Here is a 23242-nt window from a genome sequence, read left to right as displayed (position 1 = left end):
ATGAAACACCATTGACATTTTGCAATAACGAAGTGGTGGAGACTTGTATTATGTGTTAGGATTACGAATTGGGGGTGGTTAGTATTTTTAACACGAAGAAGAGTAGGTGGTCTTTGAATAATCAGCTTCTTAGTAAACTGAGTTGACGAATTGAGGCTTTGTGTACTTTAATGACAAGAGGGAAAGCATATATATTTTGCCGAGGTAATCAGGATATCAGTAAGATTAATGGACGAGCTGAGGTTGTTGGCACTCTCAGAAGACGGACAAAGCAGATGAAGACGAAGTAACCAGCATGTCAGTGAAGATGAATGAAGAAATTGAAGGGTTAGGTAGTTTTAAGACAAGGTGAAGGGTAGGTGATGCCGGAGTAATCAGTATGTCAGTATGATAAATGGACGAAATGAGGCTTTGGGTAGTTTTAGCACAAGACAAAGCGTTCAGTGACAGAGTAACCAGATGTCAGTAAGATGAATGAGAAACTACAGCTTTAGGTTCTTATAAGACAGGCAAAGGTTGATGTCGGAGTAATCAGTATGAGTAAGGAAGGATAATGATGAGGAAATCGAGGTTACAAGTACTGTTTGAACAAGGGCAGAGGAGGAGAGGCTGGTTTAATTAATGTGTTGGTATGATAAATGGGACAGGAAGGTTTCGGTCATTATAAAACTAGGGTGCAGAGAAGACTGTGGTAGTAGTAGTAGTAGTAGTAGTAGTAGTAGTAGCCGTAGTCGTAGTCGTAGTAGTAGTAGTAGTGGTAGTAGTAGTAGTGGTAGCGGCAATGGTAGTGGAAATAAAAGTGGTAGTAATAGTTGTAGTAGTAGCATAATGAATGGACGAACAACAACAACAACAACAACAACAACAACAACAACAGTAATACCACCGCAACCAACACCATCACATCCACCACCACCACCAACAACAACAATATTAACAACCACAACAACCTAGACACACAAACAAGCAAGCAAATAACACGTCCCCATACCATACCGTACCGTGGGGCTTCGTAGTGCGGCAGGAAGCATAGACCAAAGTGGGTGCAGGCCAGACACGCATTTCCCGGACAGGGCAGAGTAATGTTCGGAATAATAGCGATTGATGACGCCGGGTGATGCAGCGTTATGGCGGACACGGCGAGATTAGAGAGATAAAAGAGAAGAGAGAGAGAGAGAGAGAGAGAGAGAGAGAGAGAGAGAGAGAGAGAGAGAGAGAGAGAGAGAGAGAGAGAGAGAGAGAGAGAGAGAGAGAGAGAGAGAGAGAGAGAGAGAGAGAGAGAGAGAGAGAGAGAGAGAGAGAGAGAGAGAGAGAGAGATAGAGAGAGAGAGAGAGAGAGAGAGAGAGAGAGAGAGAGAGAGAGAGAGACAGACAGACAGACAGACAGACAGACAGACAGACAGACAGACAGACAGATAAACAGACAGACAGACAGACAGACAGATACATTGGAACAGAGATAGAAACAGAGGCAGCGACAGAGACATACAAAGAGAGAAAGAGAAAGAAAAAGAAGAAGAAAAAAGCATAGATATATCGACAGACAAAGAGAGAGAAAGAGAGAAAGGGGGGGTAGAGAGGGAGGGAAAGGGGAAAGAGTGTGTGTGTGTGTGTGTGTGTGTGTGTGTGTGTGTGTGTGTGTGTGTGTGTGTGTGTGTGTGTGTTGACGTGATAAATGGACCGCGGCTGCATTTAGAGTGATGCACACCAATCATGCAGAGTGTGATGTATTAAGGGAACAAATGCCCCCTGTACACTACGCCATTTCGGGAGTACGGGGGCGGGAGACAGGGAGAGAGAGGGAGGGAAGAAGGGAGGGAGAGATTCCGCGCCTCAGAACGTCTCGAGGATATAAAAAAAAAGGTGAGGACTTTTTATGGGGGAGAGTGGAAAGATAATTTAAGTTTTATATATTTCTCTCTTTGCTTTTTCTTTTTTAATTTATCTATTTATTTATTTTACTTATGTTTACTTACTGATCTGTGTGTGCATGTGTTTTTGTGTGTGTTCTTTTGTGGGGGGGAATGAGTGTGCGTGTGTGTGTGTGTGTGTGTGTGTGTGTGTGTGTGTGTGTGTGTGTGTGTGTGTTGGGGGGGTAGGGGAGGGGGACAGGGCAGAGAGTCACTAAACGTCATTTGGGAAAGACAGAGGGATTCCGAGGCTTTACATATTGCATGATTTTCCTTGATCTGTCCTCTCTGTTATAAGAAAGGGGTTTATGGGGTCTAGGGGGGCTGACCAAACGATCCGCGTATTAGATGAACTTCCTTTTACGGCATTTTGGTTACGGAAAAAATGCGTAGACGATTTTCTTTTGTTTCTGCCTCTTTTTGGTTTTAGTTCTCCTCGTTATTTTGTTTTTTCTTCATTTTCTTTTCCTTCTACGTCTTTCGTTTGCTTCTGGTTCTGCTTCGTCTTCTTTTTCTTCTTTTCCTTCTCTTGCATTTTTGATTCTGACACTTTTTTCTCTAATTTTGCCTCTTTTTTTCTTCTTTTACCTCATTTTTCTTCTTTAGCCATTGTTTTGTTTTTTCTGCTTCTTTTTCTTCTTCTTTTTTTTTCTTTCTTTCTTTTTTTTTTTTTTTTGTTTCTTTGGCTTCATTTCTTTTTTTTCATTTTCTTCTTTTGTTTCTGTTTTGTTTTGTTTCTGCTTCTTTTCCTTCCCTCTTTTTGCTTGTCTATTTTTTTTCTTATCGGCGTTTTTCATATTTAGTCTGCCTCGTCTTATTGTAAAACTCTAATAAATCAACTAAACTATAAGTAAATAAATAAATATTCTGTGGCTCACTCATTCACTCTTTCACATTTATACAAGGAATAATCATAAGAGTCGAGAAAGTACAACAGAACTCTGGGCTGTTGAAAGAGACGAATTGTTATCATCGCCATATGAACGAAATAATAAAAGGCTGGTGAAGAGGCCGAGTTATGGGAGATACAGCCGACCATGAAACTATTTCCTGACTCCGAGGACGAAAAAATGTGAAGCGTCAGATGGAAACGTGGGCTGCTCACAAATATGGATAGCTGTTTGTTTGGCTTGGTTTTCGCTCATTTCATATTCCATCGATCAAAAGCCAGTCCAGTGATTGTATTAAAGGCTGTTCACGTGGTATTTTGCTCTTGTATTTATTAGTAAGATTAATATATAGATAAATAGAACGACTAAGTAAGAGATGTCACTTATTATCAGCTCAAAAACCTCACGGCAGCTTCTAAAGTGTTTTTCGCAAGCAGTGAGTTCCACCCATAATTCACTTTGTCCCTTTATCTAGACATAAGTTTTACACCATTTTATACTGATAGAAATTGATACTTTGATGTAAAAAAAAAGTAACAGTTAGTAAAAATGGTTCGTAAAAGTACAAAAGGAAGGGAGGGCTATTATAGGAGAGTGATCGATTAATGTCACTGGTATACATAAAACACATTTGCTATTTTGTGATACGATCTAGACCACAGCAGAAACACACAAACAAACTGGATAACTGATTCTGCTTATTAACTCCTAGAACATGTGCACTGCAACGCAAAAATTAGTAGCAACCAATACTATATACAAATAAATAAACACTAAATGAACCGATAGTAATGAAGTTCTCGGATCCTGTTAACAAATTTCAAGAACATGGGCGCTGCTGCAACGTTAAGTGTAGGAGCGAGATGGACACAATAATGATCCGATAAAGATACAGATAAATGAAAGTTACTTATTTCCTTTTGGGGCTGAATTACAGTTTCCAGCTTTTAATGGTTCCTAAAGTAAGTTCTCACGGTGATCGGAGCTAAAGGACAGGCGAGTTAGTCAAGGAGAAACGCCCCGATAATGTGAAAGTGAACGTGCTAAGGCCGCGAGGGATGGGAGCGGACTAACGGCGAGGCTGAGTGAATCTGGCAGAGTCGTTACCGCGAGGCAGCCGGGGAAGGAAATTAATCTTACGAGGATCTTGCTCTCTCAGGGCGAACTGGAGTGCACGAAACATTTATTGTGTGTGCGATCAAATGCATCACTGTATAGCACGTTTATGATTGGATATATATTTTTTTTTCAGTATATGTGGTGGGAAAAAAAATTACTCTTTCAACGCGCAGCACCAATAAAAAAAAAAAAGGTAGATTAACGTAGACGATAAAAGACTAGATTCAAATTTCGTTCGAGTGGCAGAATGTGTTGCTATAGGCTTGGTTATTAATATTATTGTTGTTATTTTTATTTATTATTTTCTCATTACTAATATCAACATTATTATTATTATTATTACTATTATTATTATTATTATTATTATTATTATTATTATTATTATTATTATTATTATTATTATTATTATTATTATTATTATTATTATTATTACGTTATTAAATACGTAACTCCTGTGCGTCATTTTCAATATCTTCAATTACGAGGGAAATATCGACACCTTTAAATATACCTCAAATGATTTTGGGGGGCAATATTTTCTGTCATACATGTAGAAAAATATTTTGGGGGGCGTTCTGCAAAGTATTTTTCTAAACCATTGCTTCGCCTTCCTAAGCGTAAAAAAACAAAGAAAAAAATAGAAACAGGCTATCTATGAAGTGCTGCGTAGGTGCTGAAATACGCCGGTCCTATTGAGCCTCAGGAGCCCAGGAAGGAAGGACAGATGGCCGCCGCGGCCGCCACTGGAAGAATAAATGGATGCTGGGACGCTTCAGCCGGCCGTGTTCCGCCCACACAGCTGGCGACCCGGCGGTATATATTTTAGCCGCTCTTCGCCCGTGTCCGCCGGCTCGTCCTCTTGCGTCCCTTGTATCGCTCCGTTATATATTGTAATGGTGGCACCTTATAGGGGAATAAATAACGAGGAAAATGGGGTGTATGTAAACGCTTCTGGAATATTATCATGGGTACTTATCCACCACAGACTCAAGTATTAATGCGACGGAGATGGGTACCAAGGCCACTGTCAGCTATAGCATATGCCCACAATTTTCCTTACTCATTTTTTTTTTTTTCGGTACCTGCTTTTCTTTTCGGATGGATTCTTATTCACCACGGACTCAAGGACACATATGCAACGGAGATGAGCAGCGAGGCCACGACCAGCTATAGCGTATGCCCACAAACTCCCTTACTCATTCTTTTATTTATTTTGTTACCTGGTTTTCGATATATAGTGTTTGTATTCTTTTTGTTGCTCTCAGTCCATTTTCTCTTACCATAAAAGGAAGAGTTATTGCCTCGCCTTGTTGCTCGGCCTCACGTGTTTGTCTTTCCTCAAACTAATCCGGTGAACCGTATCGGACGTGCCACCTGTTTCAGACGTTGACAGTCATTCCAGTTCAGTCCAGTCAAATCCAGTTCAGTCCAGTCAAATCCAGTTCATTCCAGTCAAATCTAGTTCAGTCCAGTCAAATCCAGTTCATTCCAGTCAAATCCAGTTCAGTCCAGTCAAATCCAGTTCAGTCCAGTCAAATCTACTTCAGTCAAGTCAAATCTAGTTCAGTCCAGTCAAATCTAGTTCAGTCCAGTCAAATCTAGTTCAGTCCAGTCAAATCCAGTTCAGTCCAGTCAAATCTAGTTCAGTCCAGTCAAATCCAGTTCAGTCCAGTCAAATCTAGTTCAGTCCAGTCAAATCTAGTTCAGTCCAGTCAAATCTAGTTCAGTCCAGTCAAATCCAGTTCAGTCCAGTCAAATCCAGTTCAGTCCAGTCAAATCTAGTTCAGTCCAGTCAAATCCAGTTCAGTCCAGTCAAATCCAGTTCAGTCCAGTCAAATCCAGTGCAGTCCAGTCAAATCCAGTTTAGTCCAGTCAAATCCAGTTCAGTCCAGTCAAATCCAGTGCAGTCCAGTCAAATCCAGTTCAGTCCAGTCAAATCCAGTTCAGTCCAGTCAAATCCAGTTTAGTCCAGTCAAATCCAGTTCAGTCCAGTCAAATCCAGTGCAGTCCAGTCAAATCCAGTTCAGTCCAGTCAAATCTAGTTCAGTCCAGTCAAATCCAGTTCAGTCCAGTCAAATCCAGTTCAGTCCAGTCAAATCCAGTTCAGTCCAGTCAAATCCAGTTCAGTCCAGTCAAATCCAGTTCAGTCCAGTCAAATCCAGTTCAGTCCAGTCAAATCCAGTTCAGTCCAGTCAAATCCAGTGCAGTCCAGTCAAATCCAGTTTAGTCCAGTCAAATCCAGTTCAGTCCAGTCAAATCCAGTGCAGTCCAGTCAAATCCAGTTCAGTCCAGTCAAATCCAGTTCAGTCCAGTCAAATCCAGTTTAGTCCAGTCAAATCCAGTTCAGTCCAGTCAAATCCAGTGCAGTCCAGTCAAATCCAGTTCAGTCCAGTCAAATCTAGTTCAGTCCAGTCAAATCCAGTTCAGTCCAGTCAAATCCAGTTCAGTCCAGTCAAATCCAGTTCAGTCCAGTCAAATCCAGTTCAGTCCAGTCAAATCCAGTTCAGTCCAGTCAAATCCAGTTCAGTCCAGTCAAATCCAGTTCAGTCCAGTCAAATCCAGTTCAGTCCAGTCAAATCCAGTTCAGTCCAGTCAAATCCAGCTCAGTCCAGTCAAATCCAGTTCAGTCCAGTCAAATCCAGTGCAGTCCAGCCGCCATACCGAACACTCTTGAGAACTACTGATGCCGGTCTCCACTTCTTCTGAAACTGCCATAATCATCATCGTCATCATCAGAATTATCAGCAGGCAATATTTTTCCACTGCAAGACTAAGGCGTTTTCATAACTTTTCCTCGTAACTCACATTCTTTCTGTTGGCTTAATCAAGGCTGTAATACTTTCATCTTTCTCTGTATATCTCTCTTTTTCCTTTTCTCTCCAGTCTCTTTCCTTTTCTAGACACAATTTTTCCTCTGCTTCCATCTTTCCTATTTTTGTATTTACATAATTTCACGTTTTTTGTCCTTTATTACTTATCCTTTAGACATCTTTCTTATTTTCATATTTGCATTGTTGTCCCTCTTCTGTCCTCAATTCCTTACTTCGCCTCTAACTTAAGAAAGGCCTGACTATACGTGAGCTAGAGGGGAAGGGGCTGAGGGGGAGGCTTGGGTCTAGTGGGGGCGTCGGGGGGAGGGGGGGGGGATTGAGGTAGAGGCAGGGATGGGAGATGGGGGTCAACTTCCTCGTTCCCCCAAGCCAATTTCTAATCCACGTTGTCGATAGCGCTATTGGGCCAGTTTAAGCAATAGTACTTTATGTGGCATCTTGTCGAACGGCTCCTACAGTAAATACCCTCAGTGGGCCTTCTCGGGGACTCGACTCTCTTAGGAAAAAATAAATATAAGAAAAGATAGAGGTGGGTTAGATTAATTAAGAGAGAGAGAGGAATTGACTATCAGTGTAACGGGAATCGATTTGTTGGTTGGCTTTCTATAATTATGTTTTTTTTCTTGGGTGTATGAGTAAGTGTGTTTGGGGGGAAGGTTTTTTTGTGTGTTGTTAAATAGTTAAACGTAAAGATATTGATATGTAAGTAGATAGATAGATAGCTCAACAAGGAAATGAATAAGAAACAGAGATATATGAATAGATAGGTATCTTTTTCTTTTTTTTTTTTTTTTTTGCTATTTCGTTTTCTTTCGACTTCAGTATAAGGGGTGCTATGCTACTGAGGTCAGAAAAGATAAAAAAAAAAATGCTCTGTATACTATCTCCAGCCCCTTCAAACCCTTCCATTCCCCTACATGCCTCCCATATCCACCCTCTCCCTGAAACACCGCCTACCCGCCTCTCCTCTCCTCTCCCTTCTTCGCTATAGCCCCATAACATTTTCACTACCTGTTACTGCATCCCTTTAACTTTCACTCTCTCTACCCACTCCCAGTTTCAGCCCCCTCACCGTCACCATCACACACAGTCTCTTGTCTGCATGAACCTCGTCACAAGACATATTTTGCTCCTATATTCTTTTTTAACTGAGTGTGTAGCAAAAAGGGAATGGAGGTGATGGAGGTAGGGGGAAGTGGAGGGGTAGCAGAGGTATGGTTGTATGGTATATGTTCTTTAATTGATTGTTATAATATAGGAATGGTCTATCGGGTACCTTGTTTTCTTATGAACTTTCCTCATCCCCAAATCCTTATCCTGTCATCATCATTTTTTCCCTCTTCTTCTATGTCTCACTCTCTGCCATATTAATCCACTCCTCCTTTCTCCATCATCCTTGCTTTTCTATCATTTTTGTCTCTGTTTTCTCTTTGCTTCCTCTTTTTTTTCATGGTATCCCTCCCTCTTCCCTCGCTGTCATTCTCGCCCTGTCATCTCCACCTGCTATTTCTTTCATCTTGTCTTTCCCCCAATCCTATCAACTCTTTTTTCATCAGCCTTACTCTCCACACTCCCTTCCCTCCAATCCCCATCCCTTTCTCCCCCTCTTCAGTTCCATCCCTTTTTCCCCCTCATTAATCCCACCTCTTCCTCTCTCCCTCTTTCTCACGCTTCCTTCTCTCCCATCCCTTTCTCTTCTTCAGTGCCATTCTTTCCTCTCCTCATTCCCCCACGCCTTTCTTTCTCTCCACAGTTTCACCTCTTCTTCCCTTCAGTCCCATCCCTTCCTCCCTCTCTTCTCTCCCATCCATCCCTTCCTTCCCCTCTCCCGCGACCCCTTCCTTTCTCAGCTCCTTCTTCTCTTCCCTCCCAGTCCTTTTTCCCCACTCTCCCTCCGATATACATTCTGTCCCTTTTCTCCTGTCCCTTCCTTCCTCTCTACAATCTCATCCTTCCTTTTGCCCATCTCTCCTAAACTTGCATATAACCATCATCACACAACCCTTCCTTACTTTTTCCACACCCATCCCTTCGCCCCTCTCTCTCCTTCACTTCAACATTCCAAATAAATGATCATCACTTACCTTCCTCTCTTTCCTCACATCCCTTCCTCTCCATTTGCACCCTTCTTCCTTCCTTTCATCAGCCGCATCCCTTCCTCCCCACTTTCTCTCTTCCCCCGTCACTCACCACACCCTCGTCTCTCCCTCCTTCCAGACCTGCCCACCGCCTCGGCCAGGTTCGGCTCTTCGCTGGACGCCTCCAACATCAAGGAAGGCGACGACGTTTACTTCGAGTGCTCCGTCCACGCCAACCCGCCAGTCTCACACGTCAGCTGGCGGCACAACGTGAGTCTTTGAGGGCAGGTTAGGTTAGGTTAGGTTAGGTTAGGTTTGTTTGGAGGTGAGAATGGAAGGGAGAAGGGAGGACAAGGGGACTGAGAAAGGAAAGGAAGAGAATATAAGGGACAAAGGATGAGGGGCAGATGGACGAGAAGGGAAGAGAAGGATAAGGAGGACAGGGAAAGGAAGGGAAGGATATATACGGTAATGGTAAGGTTGTGGGGATATGCTATAGGTGTGCATAGCCTCAGTGCTCATCTCCGTCTCACTGGCCTTTGAACCTGTGGTGGGAAGAACCCATTACACTAGGACAATGGGAAGGGGAGGAAAATGAGTTGATGGAAAAGGAAAAGGAAAGGAAGGAACAGGAAAATAAGGGGACAGAAGGGAAAGATATGAGAAGAAGGAAAGAGAAACGAAGGGAAGGGAATGGGAGGAAAATAGGAAGAGAGATGAAGGAAGAGGAAAGATGGGAAAGTGAGGAAGAAAAAAGGAGAGAGGGGAAAGGTAGGATAAGAAGGAAGGGAAAGAGAAGGTAAGTGACTGGGAAGGGAATAGGAAAGGAAACAAAAAAAAGAGGAAGGAAGGGAAAGTGAGAAGAAAGAGGAAGGGAGAGAAGGGAAAGGTAGGAGAGGAAGTAAAGGAAAGAGAAGGAAGAGGAACGGGAAGGAAATAACAGAAAGGGAGATGAAGGAAGAAGAGGAAAGGAAAGGAAGGGAAAGTGAGGAGGAAGAGAAGGGAAAGAAAGGGACGGAGAGGGAAGCTGAGCCTGCAATGTGGTTAGCATGTAGACAAGGGTTCCAAATCTATGGGTTATTACACAGAAGTGGGTCATTTGCATATTTCAAGGTGAGTAACAGACGGCGCGGAGTAACGATGTTCATGCTTGAGAATTATCCCGACGAAAGATTATAACACTCAGAATGCTTACTCTAGATTTTGAATATTAGAAAAAAATGCCATAGACTCAAAGCTTTTTCAAGTATAACACATAATAAAACAACTTAGAAAATTAACTATTTCTAAAATATTGAGTTTTCACGTTGTATTCTGATGCGGCCACGCCTAAAAAAAGTCCTATTATTATTTTTAACTATCATGAGTGCATCCTTTTAACATCTATATTTTTTTCATACTCGGGCAAAAAAGTCATATGATTGATTGCTTACAATTATCCCGGGCGTAGTTTTTTTTTGCATCCTTAAATCAAATAATTCTCAAAAACATAACACACAGTACCTACACTTGACGATATGGTGTGGTAACCTTAAAGATGATAAATGTGCAGCAAGCAAACGATGGTTGGGAAGCAATAATGTGGAGTGAAGTGGTATCAGGAGACCTTAAGGGAGTGAGATGGAGGAAGGTCTGTGAGTGAGATGTAACGGGGAGAAGAGAGTGAGGGACTGCGTGAGGAAGTGTGAGGATGGGGAGAAGTTGACGTGATGGTAGGGAGGGGAAGGGAGGGGAGGCGAAGGCTGGAAAGGTACGGTAATGGGATAGAGAGAAGGAGGGAGAAGGGACAGGTTAGTCAGTAGGAAAAGAGCTGGGTTGAGAAGGAGAGAAAGAGAGAGAGAGAGAGAGAGAGAGAGAGAGAGAGAGAGAGAGAGAGAGAGAGAGAGAGAGAGAGAGAGAGAGAGAGAGAGAGAGAGAGAGAGAGAGAGAGAGAGAGAGAGAGAGAGAGAGAGAGAGAGAGAGAGAGAGAGAGAGAGAGAGAGAGAGAGAGAGAGAGAGAGAGAGAGAGAGAGAGAGAGAGAGAGAGAGAGAGAGAGAGAGAGAGAGAGAGAGAGAGAGAGAGAGAGAGAGAGAGAGAGAGAGAGAGAGAGAGAGAGAGAGAGAGAGAGAGAGAGAGAGAGAGAGAGAGAGAGAGAGAGAGAGAGAGAGAGAGAGAGAGAGAGAGAGAGAGAGAGAGAGAGAGAGAGAGAGAGAGAGAGAGAGAGAGAGAGAGAGATGAAAAAAGACAGGTCAGAAGGACACACACACACACACACACACACACACACACACACACACACACACACACACACACACACACACACACACACAGACACGCACACGCACACGCACACTCGCACACACACAAGCAAGTCATGAAGATTCACACAAGTTTCCGGACTGTTTCCTACGTCTGATTACAAACACACACACACACACACACACACACACACACACACACACACACACACACACACACACACACACACACACACACACACACGCTCACACGCTCACACACACTCTCTCTCTCTCTCCCCCCCCCCCCCATGTCAACCCGCAACACTGCAGGGCCGCGTGACTCACCCTCAAAGATATGTACATAAAATGAATATATTCCTCATCTTACTCTTCCTTTGCTTGCTTTACGGAGCGGATGAAACTGCATTTTTCCTTGGGGCTCTTCTTCGTCTCTCTCTTTATCTTTATTTCTTTCTTTTTCACTCTAGTCGGCTCTGGAATGGTTCAGATTAGATTAAGTTTTATTTTATCATGGCTTCGTCTTAGCTGGAGTGTTTCTGGGAGGGAGGGATTTTTTTTCTGGATATGGATTTCAAGGTTTCTTTCCCTTCCTTTCCTTCCTGTTGTATGTGTTCTATGCTTGTTTCCTCGTAGAATCATCGCCTTTTTTAATCCACTGCTGAGGGCTATCTTTTTTTTACTAGACACGGATATCAAGGCAGCGAGTAGCGGGCTTTTTTTATTATTGTTTATTTTTTTGTGCCCTTGAGCTGTCTCCTTTGTTGTATATAAAAAAAGGACGCGGTGGCTTATTTTCCTTTCTTTTCCTCTCCCTTCGTATTCGTGGGTATGTTTATGTCCTCCTCAAAACACTTTTTATGTCATTGCTGAAGGATTTTAAACTTCGTCTATAACCATTTACCTTCCATCCGTCTGGCTTTAATTGTTCTTTCCTTCCTTTCGTGTCAATGATGTTTATGTCCTCTTGAAACAGCTTTTTTTTTTATTTCATTGCTGAGGGATTTTTTTTAACCTCGTCTGTACCCATTTACCTTCCATCCGTCTCGCTCTGATTGCTCTTTCCTTCCTTTCGTCTCCATGGTGATGTTTATATCCTCTTGAAGCCACTATTTATATCCTCTTCAAGCCATTATTTTTATTTCATCGCTGAGGGATTTTTAACTTCGTCAGTCCCATTTACCTTCCATCCGTCTACTCTCGATTACTCTTTCCTTTCCCTCGTCTGCGTTGTGATGTACATATGTCCTTTTGGAACCACTTTATATTTCGTTGCTGAGGGATTTTTAACATTCTTTATACTCGCTTACTTAAAATCCGTCTCTGTACCCGTCTACCTTCCAACCGTCTATTGTTGATTACTCTTTCCTTCTCTTCGTGTGCGTGGTCATGTGAGTCTTCGTAGAAACACTTTTTATCTCGTTTCTGAGGGATTTTTTGCTTTTTTCTGTACTCGCTCACTTCCCATCTGTGTAGTGTTGATTACTCCTGCTTCTATCGACGCTCATCTTTATTCCTTTCTTTTTGATGAGGTGACAGCGTGGCAGTTTTTACATCTCTTCTCCTCTTATCCCGTTAGAGAAAGCATCGGTCCAATTTCTTTGCTTCCCTTTCTCCCTTTAACCACCCTTCCCATTTTCATTTTATCTATAAGTTGCTATTCTTATCGTTAATACTAGCCTTCTCTCTCTCTCTATCTTTATAACAGCTCTATAATACCTCTATAATACCTTCATTCCTCCATCTATAGGTTGCTCTCCTCTCCTACATTGCCTCCCTCCCTCCTTCCCTCCTCTCTTGTTTTATCTATTGTCTGCTTTTATTGCCCACAAAAGTTCCTTCCCTTCCTTCCTCCTTACTCAGAGTCTCTCGTTAAATTCCCACTCTCCTCCTCTCCCTCCCTTCCTTCCTCCGCCAGTATTTCCTCTCCCTACTCGTTATCAAACTTGCTTCATCCTCCTCTCGCTCTTCATTTCCCTCAATCCTCCACTCATCCTCAGACCTTTGCAGTATTTTGTGATAAGGAAGGTCATATTTTTTTTGCTTATTTTTCTTCTTCTTGTTCTTCTTCTTGTTCTTGCTCTTCTTGTTCTTCATGTTCTTCTTTTTCCTGTTCCTGCTCCTGTTCTTTTTGTTGTTCTTGTTCTTGTTGTTCTATTTTCTTCTTTTCTTCTTCTTCTTCTGCAACCTTAAAACACACCTTCTCGTCCTTTAAGACCTCCTTCGCAAAATAAACATCTTTTCAAACCTTCCTTCCTAACCCCTATTCATTTCCTAATTCTAAAACATTTCTCTAACTGGTCCCTCGTCTATGTCTCCTTAAAGCGCACCTTCTTAAAGCGTACCTTCCTTAATCATCCTTTCGTCCCTGCCTCCTCAGAACGTGGCGCTACAGCACGAGCTCGAGGCCGGCGTGATCGTGAGCAACGTGAGTCTAGTGCTGCAGGGCGTGAAGCGGGAACAGGCCGGCCGCTACTCCTGCCACGCCCACAACGAGGTCGGGGACGCCGGCTCGCCTCCCCTCAGGCTGGACGTCAAGTGTGAGTACTGAAGGGTGACGGGGATGGCGGAAGGGTGTGTGGAAGGGTGAGAGAAGGGGAAGGGTTAAAGGGAAAGGAGAAAAAAGTAGGGGATAGCGAGGGAGGGAAAGAGAAGGGGGAAGGGCTGGTTTAGTGAGAAGGAGATTGCAGGGAGAAGAAAAGGGAGAGGAAGGGGTAGAATGAACAAGAGGGAAAGGAGAGAAAAGTAGGGGATAGCGAGGGAGGGAAAGAGAAGGGGGAAGGGCTGGATTAGTGAGAAGGAGATTGCAGGGAGAAGAAAGGGAAGGGAAAGGAAGAGAACACTAGGGAATAGAGAGGAAAGAAGGGGATGGTGAAAGAGAGGGAAAGAGAAGGGAAGAGAAGAGATGAGTTTGCGAGGAGGAAAGAGAAAGGAAAGGGAAAGGAAAAGGACAATATTATAGGGAAAATAAAGTAATGGTTGGCGGAATGGGCAAGAGGGAAAGAGAATGAAAGGGGTTTAAGAGGTAGGGAAGAGAATGCAGGGAAAGAGAAAGAGAAGAAGAGAAGGGGAAGGGTTTTGTAGGGTAGGGAAGGGAATGCAAAGAGAAGAAAGGATAAACGAGAGGAAAAGAGAAAGGGGAAGGGTTTGGAAGGGTGGGAAGAGACTGCAGTGAGAGGAGGAGGAAGATAAGGAAAGACCATTAGGTTTATAAAGTAAAAACACGAAAAAGAGGCCTAATGGAAGGGAGGGAGGGAAGGAAATGAAACGGTTTAGAGAAGAGATTGCAGGGAGAAAGAAATGTTAGTGAAGATAAGGAAAAGAAGAGTCGGGGATAGAATACGGAGAAAAAGTACAGGGAAGAAGTGTGAAGTAAAAGGATCGAGGGCTGAAGAAGGAAATAGAGGGGAGGAGAGAGGAGGCAGAGGAAACGAACAGAAGAAAAGAGTTGGGTAGAAAAAGGGAGGAAATGGAAGGGAAGGAAAGTAAAGGAATGACACGGAAGGAAAAGAAAAGGAAGGGAAAGAAAAAAATGAGACGGAACGGAAAGAAAAGGAAGGAAAAAATAAAATAAAATGAAGGGATAGAAAAGGAAGGAAAAATAAAATGAAAGGAAGGGAACAGAACAGAAGGGGGACGAAAAAAGATACAAGGGAAGGAAAGGCAAGAGAGGGAAGGGGACGGGACGGGACGGGGTTGAACGGGAAGAGAGGGGAAGGGAGGACATGGAAGGGAGGGGAAGGGAAGGGGAGGGAAGGGATCGGTGTGCAAAGCCAACGGATTAGTAACATGGGTGTGGGAAAGGGCTAAAAAAATCGTACGTACTGGAATGAAAAAATGTAATAATATAAATAAACAGAAAAATAAAAATAAATAGATATATGTGTATTAGATTAAAGGGGGAGAGGGGAGTGTTGAAGGGGAGGCATTTGAAGGCATAAAAAATAACAATAATGATACTAATATGAAGAGTAACAACAACAACAACAACAACAACAACAACAACAACAACAACAACAACAACAACAACAACAACAACTAGTGAAGAATCTATCCCCCCTTTCTCTCTCTCTCTCTCTCTCTCTCTCTCTCTCAACATGCACGACACTCGAGGAAATTCTGTCTTTTTCTAAATCCGGGAGTCTTGGCGTTATCGGGTCCCTCTAAGACTCCGGGGAGGAAAGGAGGAGGGAAGGGAGGGGGGATGAAAAGAGAGGGAAGGATAGGAGGGAGAGTAGTATAGAAGGGGGGAAGAGGAGGAAAGGAGGATGAAGGGAAAGAGAGGGAGGGGGAGAGGGGGAGTAAGGAGAGAAAGAGAGGGAGTAGAGGGGGAGCTGTGTCGTCTGTAAGGGGAGTCAAAAGAGGAGAAAGTGAAAGAGAAAGGGAGTGGAGGGAAGAGGGGATGGTATGTTGGGGGTTGTAAGGGAAGAGGAGGGAGAGGGAAAGAGGAAGGGAAGAGAAAGAGAGGAGAAAAAGGGAAGAGACAGGGAAAGGAGAGGGAAGGAGGGATTTGCTAGAAGAATGCAGTAGCGATCGAAGGGAAGTATAGTCGAAAGAAAACCTAATATTGTTGGATTGAGGAGATGGGAAGGATAGAAAGCTGGAAGAAAGGGAAAACAATGGAAGAGGGGAGAGGGGAGAAGAGAAGGAGAGGGAAAGAGAGAGGAAGGGTTGGAAAGGAAGAAGTGAAAGCCATTTTGATAATAGAGGAAGGGAAGGGGAACATGAGGGGAGGAAAGGGGAAGAAACCGCAGTGGTGATAGAGAGAGAGAGAAAGTTGAAGGATGATGAATGGGCAGAGAAGAGAGACAGCGATAAGATGAAGGGAAAGAGGGGAAAGGAAGGGGAAGGGAAGGGGGATCCGAGCATAACGAACAGACGAGTATATTAAAGAGAGGAAGGAAGTCGGTTGGGGAAACTGAGGGGAAGGAAGAGAGAGGAGGAGGAGGAGGAGGAGGAGGGGGAAGGGGAGGGAATGAGAGTGAGGAGGAGGAAGAAGAGGAAGAAGAGGAGAGTCGAGTACAGGATGGGAAGGGAAGAGAGGGGGTACAGAAGGAGGAGGAAGATAGAGGAGGGCAGGGGAGTAAGGAAGAAGAGGAAGAGGAAAATCGGGCAGCGGAAGGGGAGGGGAGAGAGAGAGAGGGGGGAATAGAAGGAGGAGGAGGAAGCTAGGAGGTGTGTGGAGGGGAGAGAGAGGATGAAGAGGAAGGTTGGGGAGATGGAGAGGGAAGAGAGGGTTAGAGGTGGGGAAAGGAGTAAAAGGGAAGGGAAAAAGGGTGTCGGTTAGGAGATGGGAAGGAGAGAGAGGAGGGAGAGGAGGAGGATGGTAGGGGTAGGGGGGGGAGTGAGGGGAGTGAGGGGAGAGAGTATGGCGCTCAGAGGGATTGTAAAGAGGGGAGACAGAAGCGTGAATGAGGGAGGAGAAAGAAGAGGGAGGAAGAGGAGGGATGTAGGGGAGTGGAGGGGAAATAAGAGGAAAAAAACGAGAGTAAGAGGTATATGTACTCTCTCTCTCTCTCTCTCTCTCTCTCTCTCTCTCTCTCTCTGGTCGTATCTGGACTTCTGTATCTCTCTCCGCTCTCTCTCTTTTTTCTCTCCTCCTCTCCCCTTCTCCCCTCCCCTCCATTTCTTTTTGCTTCTTTTTCTTCCCTGCCTCTCCCTCTCTCTCCTCCTCCTCCTCCTCCTTCTCCTCCTCCTTCAACAATTCTTACTCTTGTTCTCTTCATTCCTTTTCCTTCTCTCCCTTTTTTCCTCCTTCTCTCTACCATTCCATATTTATTCTCCCTTCCTCGCCCCGCTTCTCCTCTCCCTTTTCCTCTTCTTCCTGTTTTATCTCCCCTCTCACTCTTCTTTCACTTCATCATTTCTCTCCTTTTCTCTTCCCTTTCTTTCCCTTTTTCGTCCTTTCTTCTATTCCTTGCTACTCCTTTTCCATTCTTCTCCTCCACTCCTCTTCCTTTTTTCCTCCTCTCCATACCTCCTCCTTTTCACCCTTCCCTCACATCTTTCCCTCCATATCTCTCATACGTCCTCTCTCTTCCATTTCTCTCCCTTTTCCGTAACCATTTCCTCCCTCCCCTTCTTATCTCTCTCCCTTTCATCCACCCCACATTTCTTCCATAGCTCCTTCCATTTTTTCTCTCTCCACATCTTCAGTGCTTCCTCTATATTCCACTTCCTTCCCTTCTTATGCGCCTCTTCCTCCCATTCCTTACCCTTCCTTCATTCCTTCATTCTCCCCTTCCTTGTTTCCTCTCCCCTCCACCTCCTCTTTGATAGCTCGCTTCCTTCCCTCCTTCCCTCCCTTATCCCCTTCCTCCCTTCCTCTCCCCATCAGCTCGGTGTCACCCCCACAAATTTACATACATAGAGCCATGGGTGTATATTTAGCGCAAAAAATCCAACTCGTACTGGTGGTAATGGTCGCCAGGAGTGTTTAGTGGCGATAGCGGAGATGGTAGTGAGACGGGGTAGAGGGAGAGGAGAGGAGAATGGTTAGGGAGGGAGATGAGCATGTGAATAGGAAGGAAGGGTGGAGAGAAGAGAGGCTAAAGGGATGGAAAGTAAAGGTAAGGTGGAGAGAGAGGAGGGAAGGGTAGGAAGGAAGATGGGAAGTGAAGGAAAAAGAAGAGTGGAAGGAGAGGAAGGAAGGGGGAGGGAAAGGGGAAGTTAATGCGTAGAAGAGGGTAAAAAGGAAAGGGAAGGAGAGATTACTGGGATAGGGATGAAGATTGGAAGTGAAGAAGGAAAGGTGGAAGAAGGGGAGAAGGGGAAAAGAGTGAACGAAGGACAAGGAATAGGGAAGAAAGGATGGGTAGGGCTGAGAGGAGAGGATGATAAGGAAAGAGATGGGAAGTGAAGGTAAAGGAAGATTGGAGTAAGAGGTTAAAGTAGATGGGGAGGGGAGGTGAATGGAAGCCAAAACAGAGGGAAGAAGGAAGGGTAGGAGGGAGTAGGGTAGAATAATTAAGGAGATGGTAGATGAAGGGGAAGATAGGGTGGAGAGAGAGGAGAGGAACTTGAGGAGAATGAAAGGGAAGGAAGTAGGAAGAAGGATAGAAGATGAGCTAGGAAATGGGAAGAAAAGGGAAGACGGGGGTAGGAGAAAAAGGGAAGGGTAGAAAAGGCAGTAGGGGATGGGACATGAAGGGGAGAGGAAGGTGGAGAGAAGAGAGGAAGGGAGTAGATGAAAAGTGAATGGAAAGCAAGGAGGACAAAGAAAAGAAAGCAGGAGAGGTTAAGGATTGAAAAATGATGGAGAGAAAAGGATTGGCGAGGGAGAGGAAGGGGAACGAAGGGTAAATAGAGAGAAATGAAATAAAGTGAAAGGGATGGGATCTGAAGGGGAAGGCAGCCAAGAATGAGGAAGGGGAAGGGAAGGGAAACGAAGGGACTGTGTTGTGAAGAGGAGGGTGGAGGAAAGGGCAGGGAATGGCATGGGATGGGAAGGAGGGAAGAGGAGGAATAGAAAAAGTGCATAGAAGAGACATGGTGAAGGAAGGAAGGAAGGAAGGAAGGAAGGAAGGAAAAGGGAATAAAACTAATGACCAAACAAATAAGAAAGTAGATAAACAGACGAAAGGGAAGAAAAGGAGAAATAAAAAACAAAAACAAGACAGGAAATGACAGTGGGCGAGACCAAAAAAAAATTAAGAGGAAGGAAGGAAGGATTGGGGAATAAGCGAGGACACAGCCAACAAACGTGAATTTCTGGAGGTCATTTTTGTCTAGCTGTAACTGAGTGTCGTTCTGCCTGTCTGCCTGTCTGTGTGTCTGTCTGTCTGCCTGTCTGTGTGTCTGTCTGTCTGCCTGTCTGTCTGTCTTGCTAGCTGGGGGAATCTGAGTTGCCTTCCTGGATGACCGAGTTTTTTTTCTGTTTTTCTGTCTCTGTCGGTCTGCATTGCTGTCTGGCTGTCTGGCTGGTGGATGGCTACTCGGCCGACTGCGTGGCTTGGCTGTCCCCTTCTCCTCCTTCCATTCTCTCTGTATCTATCTATCTATCTATCTCTATCTAACTGTATCTATTTATCTATGCATATGTACAACACGTTTTACAGTTTTACACACACACACACACACACACACACACACACACACACACACACACACACACTCACCCTCCTCCCCACACATATACACACACTCTCCCCCTCCCTCTTCCCCCTCCCCCTCACAATCACGCATACACACACACACACACACACACAAGGACCCGTTCTCTTCACTTTCCCAATCACAGGAATACGGATGAAGAAAATGTAAATTCACGGGGATGGAAAAGTAGACGCGATACAATGGAAATACAGGCGTGGGAGAGGCTGAGAGAGATAGAGGGATACAAAGGGTATTTCAGGAAGGGAATGGAGAAGACGAGAAAGAAACTGGTGATGATGAGGGAGATGGAAGGTAGAAGAATGGGAAGGGTAAGAAAAGGGAGGTTAGACAGGAAGTATAAAAGAAAGATAAGGAAAAGGAAGTAGAAAGAAGCGAGCTGCCGAGGACATAAAGAAAGAATGGGAGGGATCAGAAACGAAGAATAGACGGAACCCAAAAAATAGGAAAAAGAAAAGAAGGAAAAAGAAGAGAATCCGAGAACATAAAAGTAGGAAGACAGAAAAACACATTGAAAAGAGAATAGAAAGAAGGAAAGGAAAGGAAAGAATGGGAAACGAAGAAAAGACTGGAAGCAAAAAAGAAAGAAAAAGGAAAAGAAGGAGAAAGAAGAGGGAATCCGAGAACATAAAAGAAGGAAAACAAGCGAAGGCATGGAAAAGAAAATAGAAAAAAGAAATAAGAAGGAAAAAACGAAGAATAAGCGGGAAGCAAAAACGAAAGAGAGGAGAAGGAAAAAGAAAGCTGTCGACGATATGAAAGAAGGAAAACAAAAGAAAACATGGAAAGGAAAATGAAAAATAGAGGAGGAGGAGGAGGGGAGGGGAAGGGATGAAACGGAACCAAAAAAAGAAAAAACAAGGAAAGAAGGAAAAGGGGAAGAGGAATCGAAAACACAAACAGGAAAAAAAAGATGGAAAGGAAAATAAGAAGAGGAGGAGGAGGAGGAGGAGGAGGAGGAGGAGGAGGAGGAGAGGAGGGGACGATACCAAACGGAATACCAAGGGAAAGGAAAGAAAGGAAAAACTAAGAATATATAATAAGTAAAAAGAAAAACGATAAAAAGATGGGAATGGAAGATGACGGATGGAATTAAGGAAGAAATGAGGAGAGGGGAGATGGATGATAGGATTGAAAGGAAGAGAGAAGAGAATGCAACAGGAAGAATATTGATTGAGAGTAAGAATAAGAGAGATAAGAAGAAAAAGAGGAAGAGAACGAATACAGGAATAGAAGAGAACAGATGGAATTAAGGAAGAAATGAGGAGAGGGGAGATGGATGATAGGATTGAAAGGAAGAGAGAAGAGAATGCAACAGGAAGAATATTGACTGAAAGTAAAAATAAAAGAGATAAGAAGGAAAAGAGGAAGAGAACGAATACAGGAATAGAAGAGAACAGATGGAATTAAGGAAGAAATAAGGAGAGGGGATATAATAGATAGGATTGAAAGGAAGAGAGAAGAGAATGCAACAGGAAGAATATTGATTGAGAGTAAGAATAAAAGAGATAAGAAGAAAAAGAGGAAGAGGACGAATACAGGAATAGAAGAGAACAGATGGAATTAAGGAAGAAATAAGGAGAGGGGATATAATAGATAGGATTGAAAGGAAGAGAGAAGAGAATGCAACAGGAAGAATATTGATTGAGAGTAAGAATAAAAGAGATAAGAAGGAAAAGAGGAAGAGAACGAATACAGGAATAGAAGATAAAAGATGGAATTAAGGAAAGAAATGAGGGAAGGGGAGCCTGATGAAAATAGGGAAGATAACACAAAACGAAGAATATTGACTAGGAATAAAAATAAACGAAGAAAAAGAAGAAAACAGAAAGTAATAGACACGGTAGAAAACAATCAAAGGAAAACAGAAAGGAAAACAATAGAAGAAAATAGATAGGAAGGAGAATTGAAGATAACAGGAAGGGATGCAAGGGAATGAGAAACAGAGAATGGATAAAGGAAAACAGAGAGAGAGAGGGAGGGAAACGAGAGGAAACAAAACAAGCAAGGGAGGAAGCAGAAGGGAAAGGAGAGGAGAGGAAAGGGAGCGTAAGGGAGGAGGGAAGGAAGTGAAGAGGAAGAAGAAATTGAAGGAAAATATAGAATGAAGAAAGAAGAAATGGGGAAACAAATGAGAAGAAGCAATTAAAGGAAAACAAGGAAGGGGGGAAGAAAAGGAATAGAATAGAAGAAGAGAAGATTGGAGTAACGAATGAACAAGGAAGAAAAAAAAAAGAGAAAAAGATAGGAGAAAAAATCACATTACAGAGACAAGGCGAAGGAAGGAAGGAAGGAGAAGGAAATAAAACTAATAACCAAACAAAGAGGAAAGGAGATAGACAGACGAAAGGGAAAAAGGAGAAATAAGAAAAAAGCCTGGACAGGAAATGACAGTGGAAGGAGAAACAAAGAAAAAATGGGAGGGAAGTGAAGGAAGGAGAAGGGGAAAAAAAAAAAGAAGGAGAAGTTGGGAAGGAGGAGGAGAGGAGAGAAAAAGGTACAGAGACAAGACGAGGAGAGAGAGAGAAAGAACAGGGAAGGATGACAAGTAATTAGAGAGGTATAGAAGAGGAGGAGGAAGGAGAAGAAGGGAGACGAAGGAAAGCACATAAAGAGAAGATAAAGATAGGAAAAGGTTGAAAATGAGAGGGAGAGGGGAAGGGGAGAGAGAATTAAGAGCGACAAAGAGAATGAATGACTAAATGAAAACAAAATAAACGGAGAGGAGGGAGGAAGGAAGGAAGGAAGGAGATGCAAAAAAGAGGAAATGAAAATAGAAGTGGAAAGAAACACAAGGGCAAAGGGACAAAGAAGAAAGGAAGGGGAGAGTGGGAAGGAAAGGAAATTGCATAACTGGGATGGAAGGTAAAAATAGAAGAGAAGTGGAGGAGGACGAGGTGAGGAAACGATTGAAAGGTGAAATTGAAACTGCAGTGAGAGGGAGAGATCAGGAAAAGGTAGGTATAAGACAAAAGTGGATGAATCAAAGGTTAGAGGGAGAAAAGAAGGGGAAGAGGAGGAGGAAGAGAGGCTCAAAATGGATGTTGCAAGGAAGGATGGTGGAAACAGAATCAAAGGCGTTTGTTATCTAAGGGAGAGAACAAGGTGGGAAAGACGAACACGATTGAGATAAGAAAACATTTGGGAACAGACGAAAGGGAGAGGAAAAAAGGGGGAAAAATAGCAAGAGTGAAAGAGAAAGATAAGAATGAGATATATAAAAGCTAAGATGAGAAAATATAAACGATAAAAAGATTAGAAAAGGATGTAAAAAAGATAAAACAAGAAGAAAAAAAAGAGTTTGTGAGGGAAAGAATGGGAAAGGAAAGATAGAGATAGAGATAGAAGAGGGGCTAGAAAGGAAAATATGAAGAGAGAGAGAAAGAGAGGGTAGAAAAAAGGAGAGGGAGAGAAAAGGAGAGAAGAGTGAGAACAAGAAGGGAGAGAAAAAGGCATAGAGAAATTGAGGACATTGTTGAGGGGAAGGATCGGAAGAGTATAGGACAGCGAAGTAGAAGAAAGGAGAGGAAGATAGGAAGTAGGAAAAAGAAGGACAGCTTAGAGATAGCAAAGAGAGTGACAACGAGAGAAGGAGAGTAAAGGAGAGTGTTGTGACAGGAACAAAAAAAAAAATAGGAAGGAGGTAGAGAAAAAGAAGTAATCCAAGTTAGTAGAAAAGATGAGAAAGAGAAGAGGGAGAACAAAGGAGAATGTAGTGAAGGAAAGGAGAGAAAGAGAGGAGAGTAAATGACAGTAAAAAAAGGGAAAAAAAGGAAGGAGAAAAAAAAAGAAATGTCGTGCAAAGGAGAGGAATAAAGGAAGGAGATGGAGAAAAAGTAGCAAAAGTTGGGAAAAAAAGGAAAAGAGAGATAGAAATAGAGACCTACAAAGACAGAAGTAGAGACAGAGAGAGAGAAAGAGACAGAGGGGTAGACAGAGAGAGAGACAGAGAGAGAGCGAGTGAGAGAGAGAGAGAGAGAGAGAGAGAGAGAGAGAGAGAGAGAGAGAGAGAGAGAGAGAGAGAGAGAGAGAGAGAGAGAGAGAGAGAGAGAGAGAGAGAGAGA

General features: G+C 43.3%; 1 protein-coding gene across 1 annotated transcript in view; it reads left to right on the top strand.

Annotated features, from left to right (window-relative positions):
* The window catches only part of LOC127009513 (hemicentin-1-like), a 216806-nt gene that overhangs the window by 181068 nt on the left and 12496 nt on the right, over positions 1 to 23242 (top strand). Inside the window, exons 8-9 of the mRNA XM_050882629.1 lie at positions 8968 to 9098; positions 13447 to 13606. Of these exons, the coding sequence (XP_050738586.1) occupies positions 8968 to 9098; positions 13447 to 13606 (291 nt within the window). The remainder of the gene's footprint in view (positions 1 to 8967; positions 9099 to 13446; positions 13607 to 23242) is intronic.

The sequence above is a fragment of the Eriocheir sinensis genome, chromosome 41, assembly GCF_024679095.1.
Source record: "Eriocheir sinensis breed Jianghai 21 chromosome 41, ASM2467909v1, whole genome shotgun sequence".
Classification (NCBI taxonomy): domain Eukaryota; kingdom Metazoa; phylum Arthropoda; class Malacostraca; order Decapoda; family Varunidae; genus Eriocheir; species Eriocheir sinensis.
Note: the sequence above shows the minus strand (reverse complement) of the source record. Positions and strands in the feature narration are given on the sequence as shown.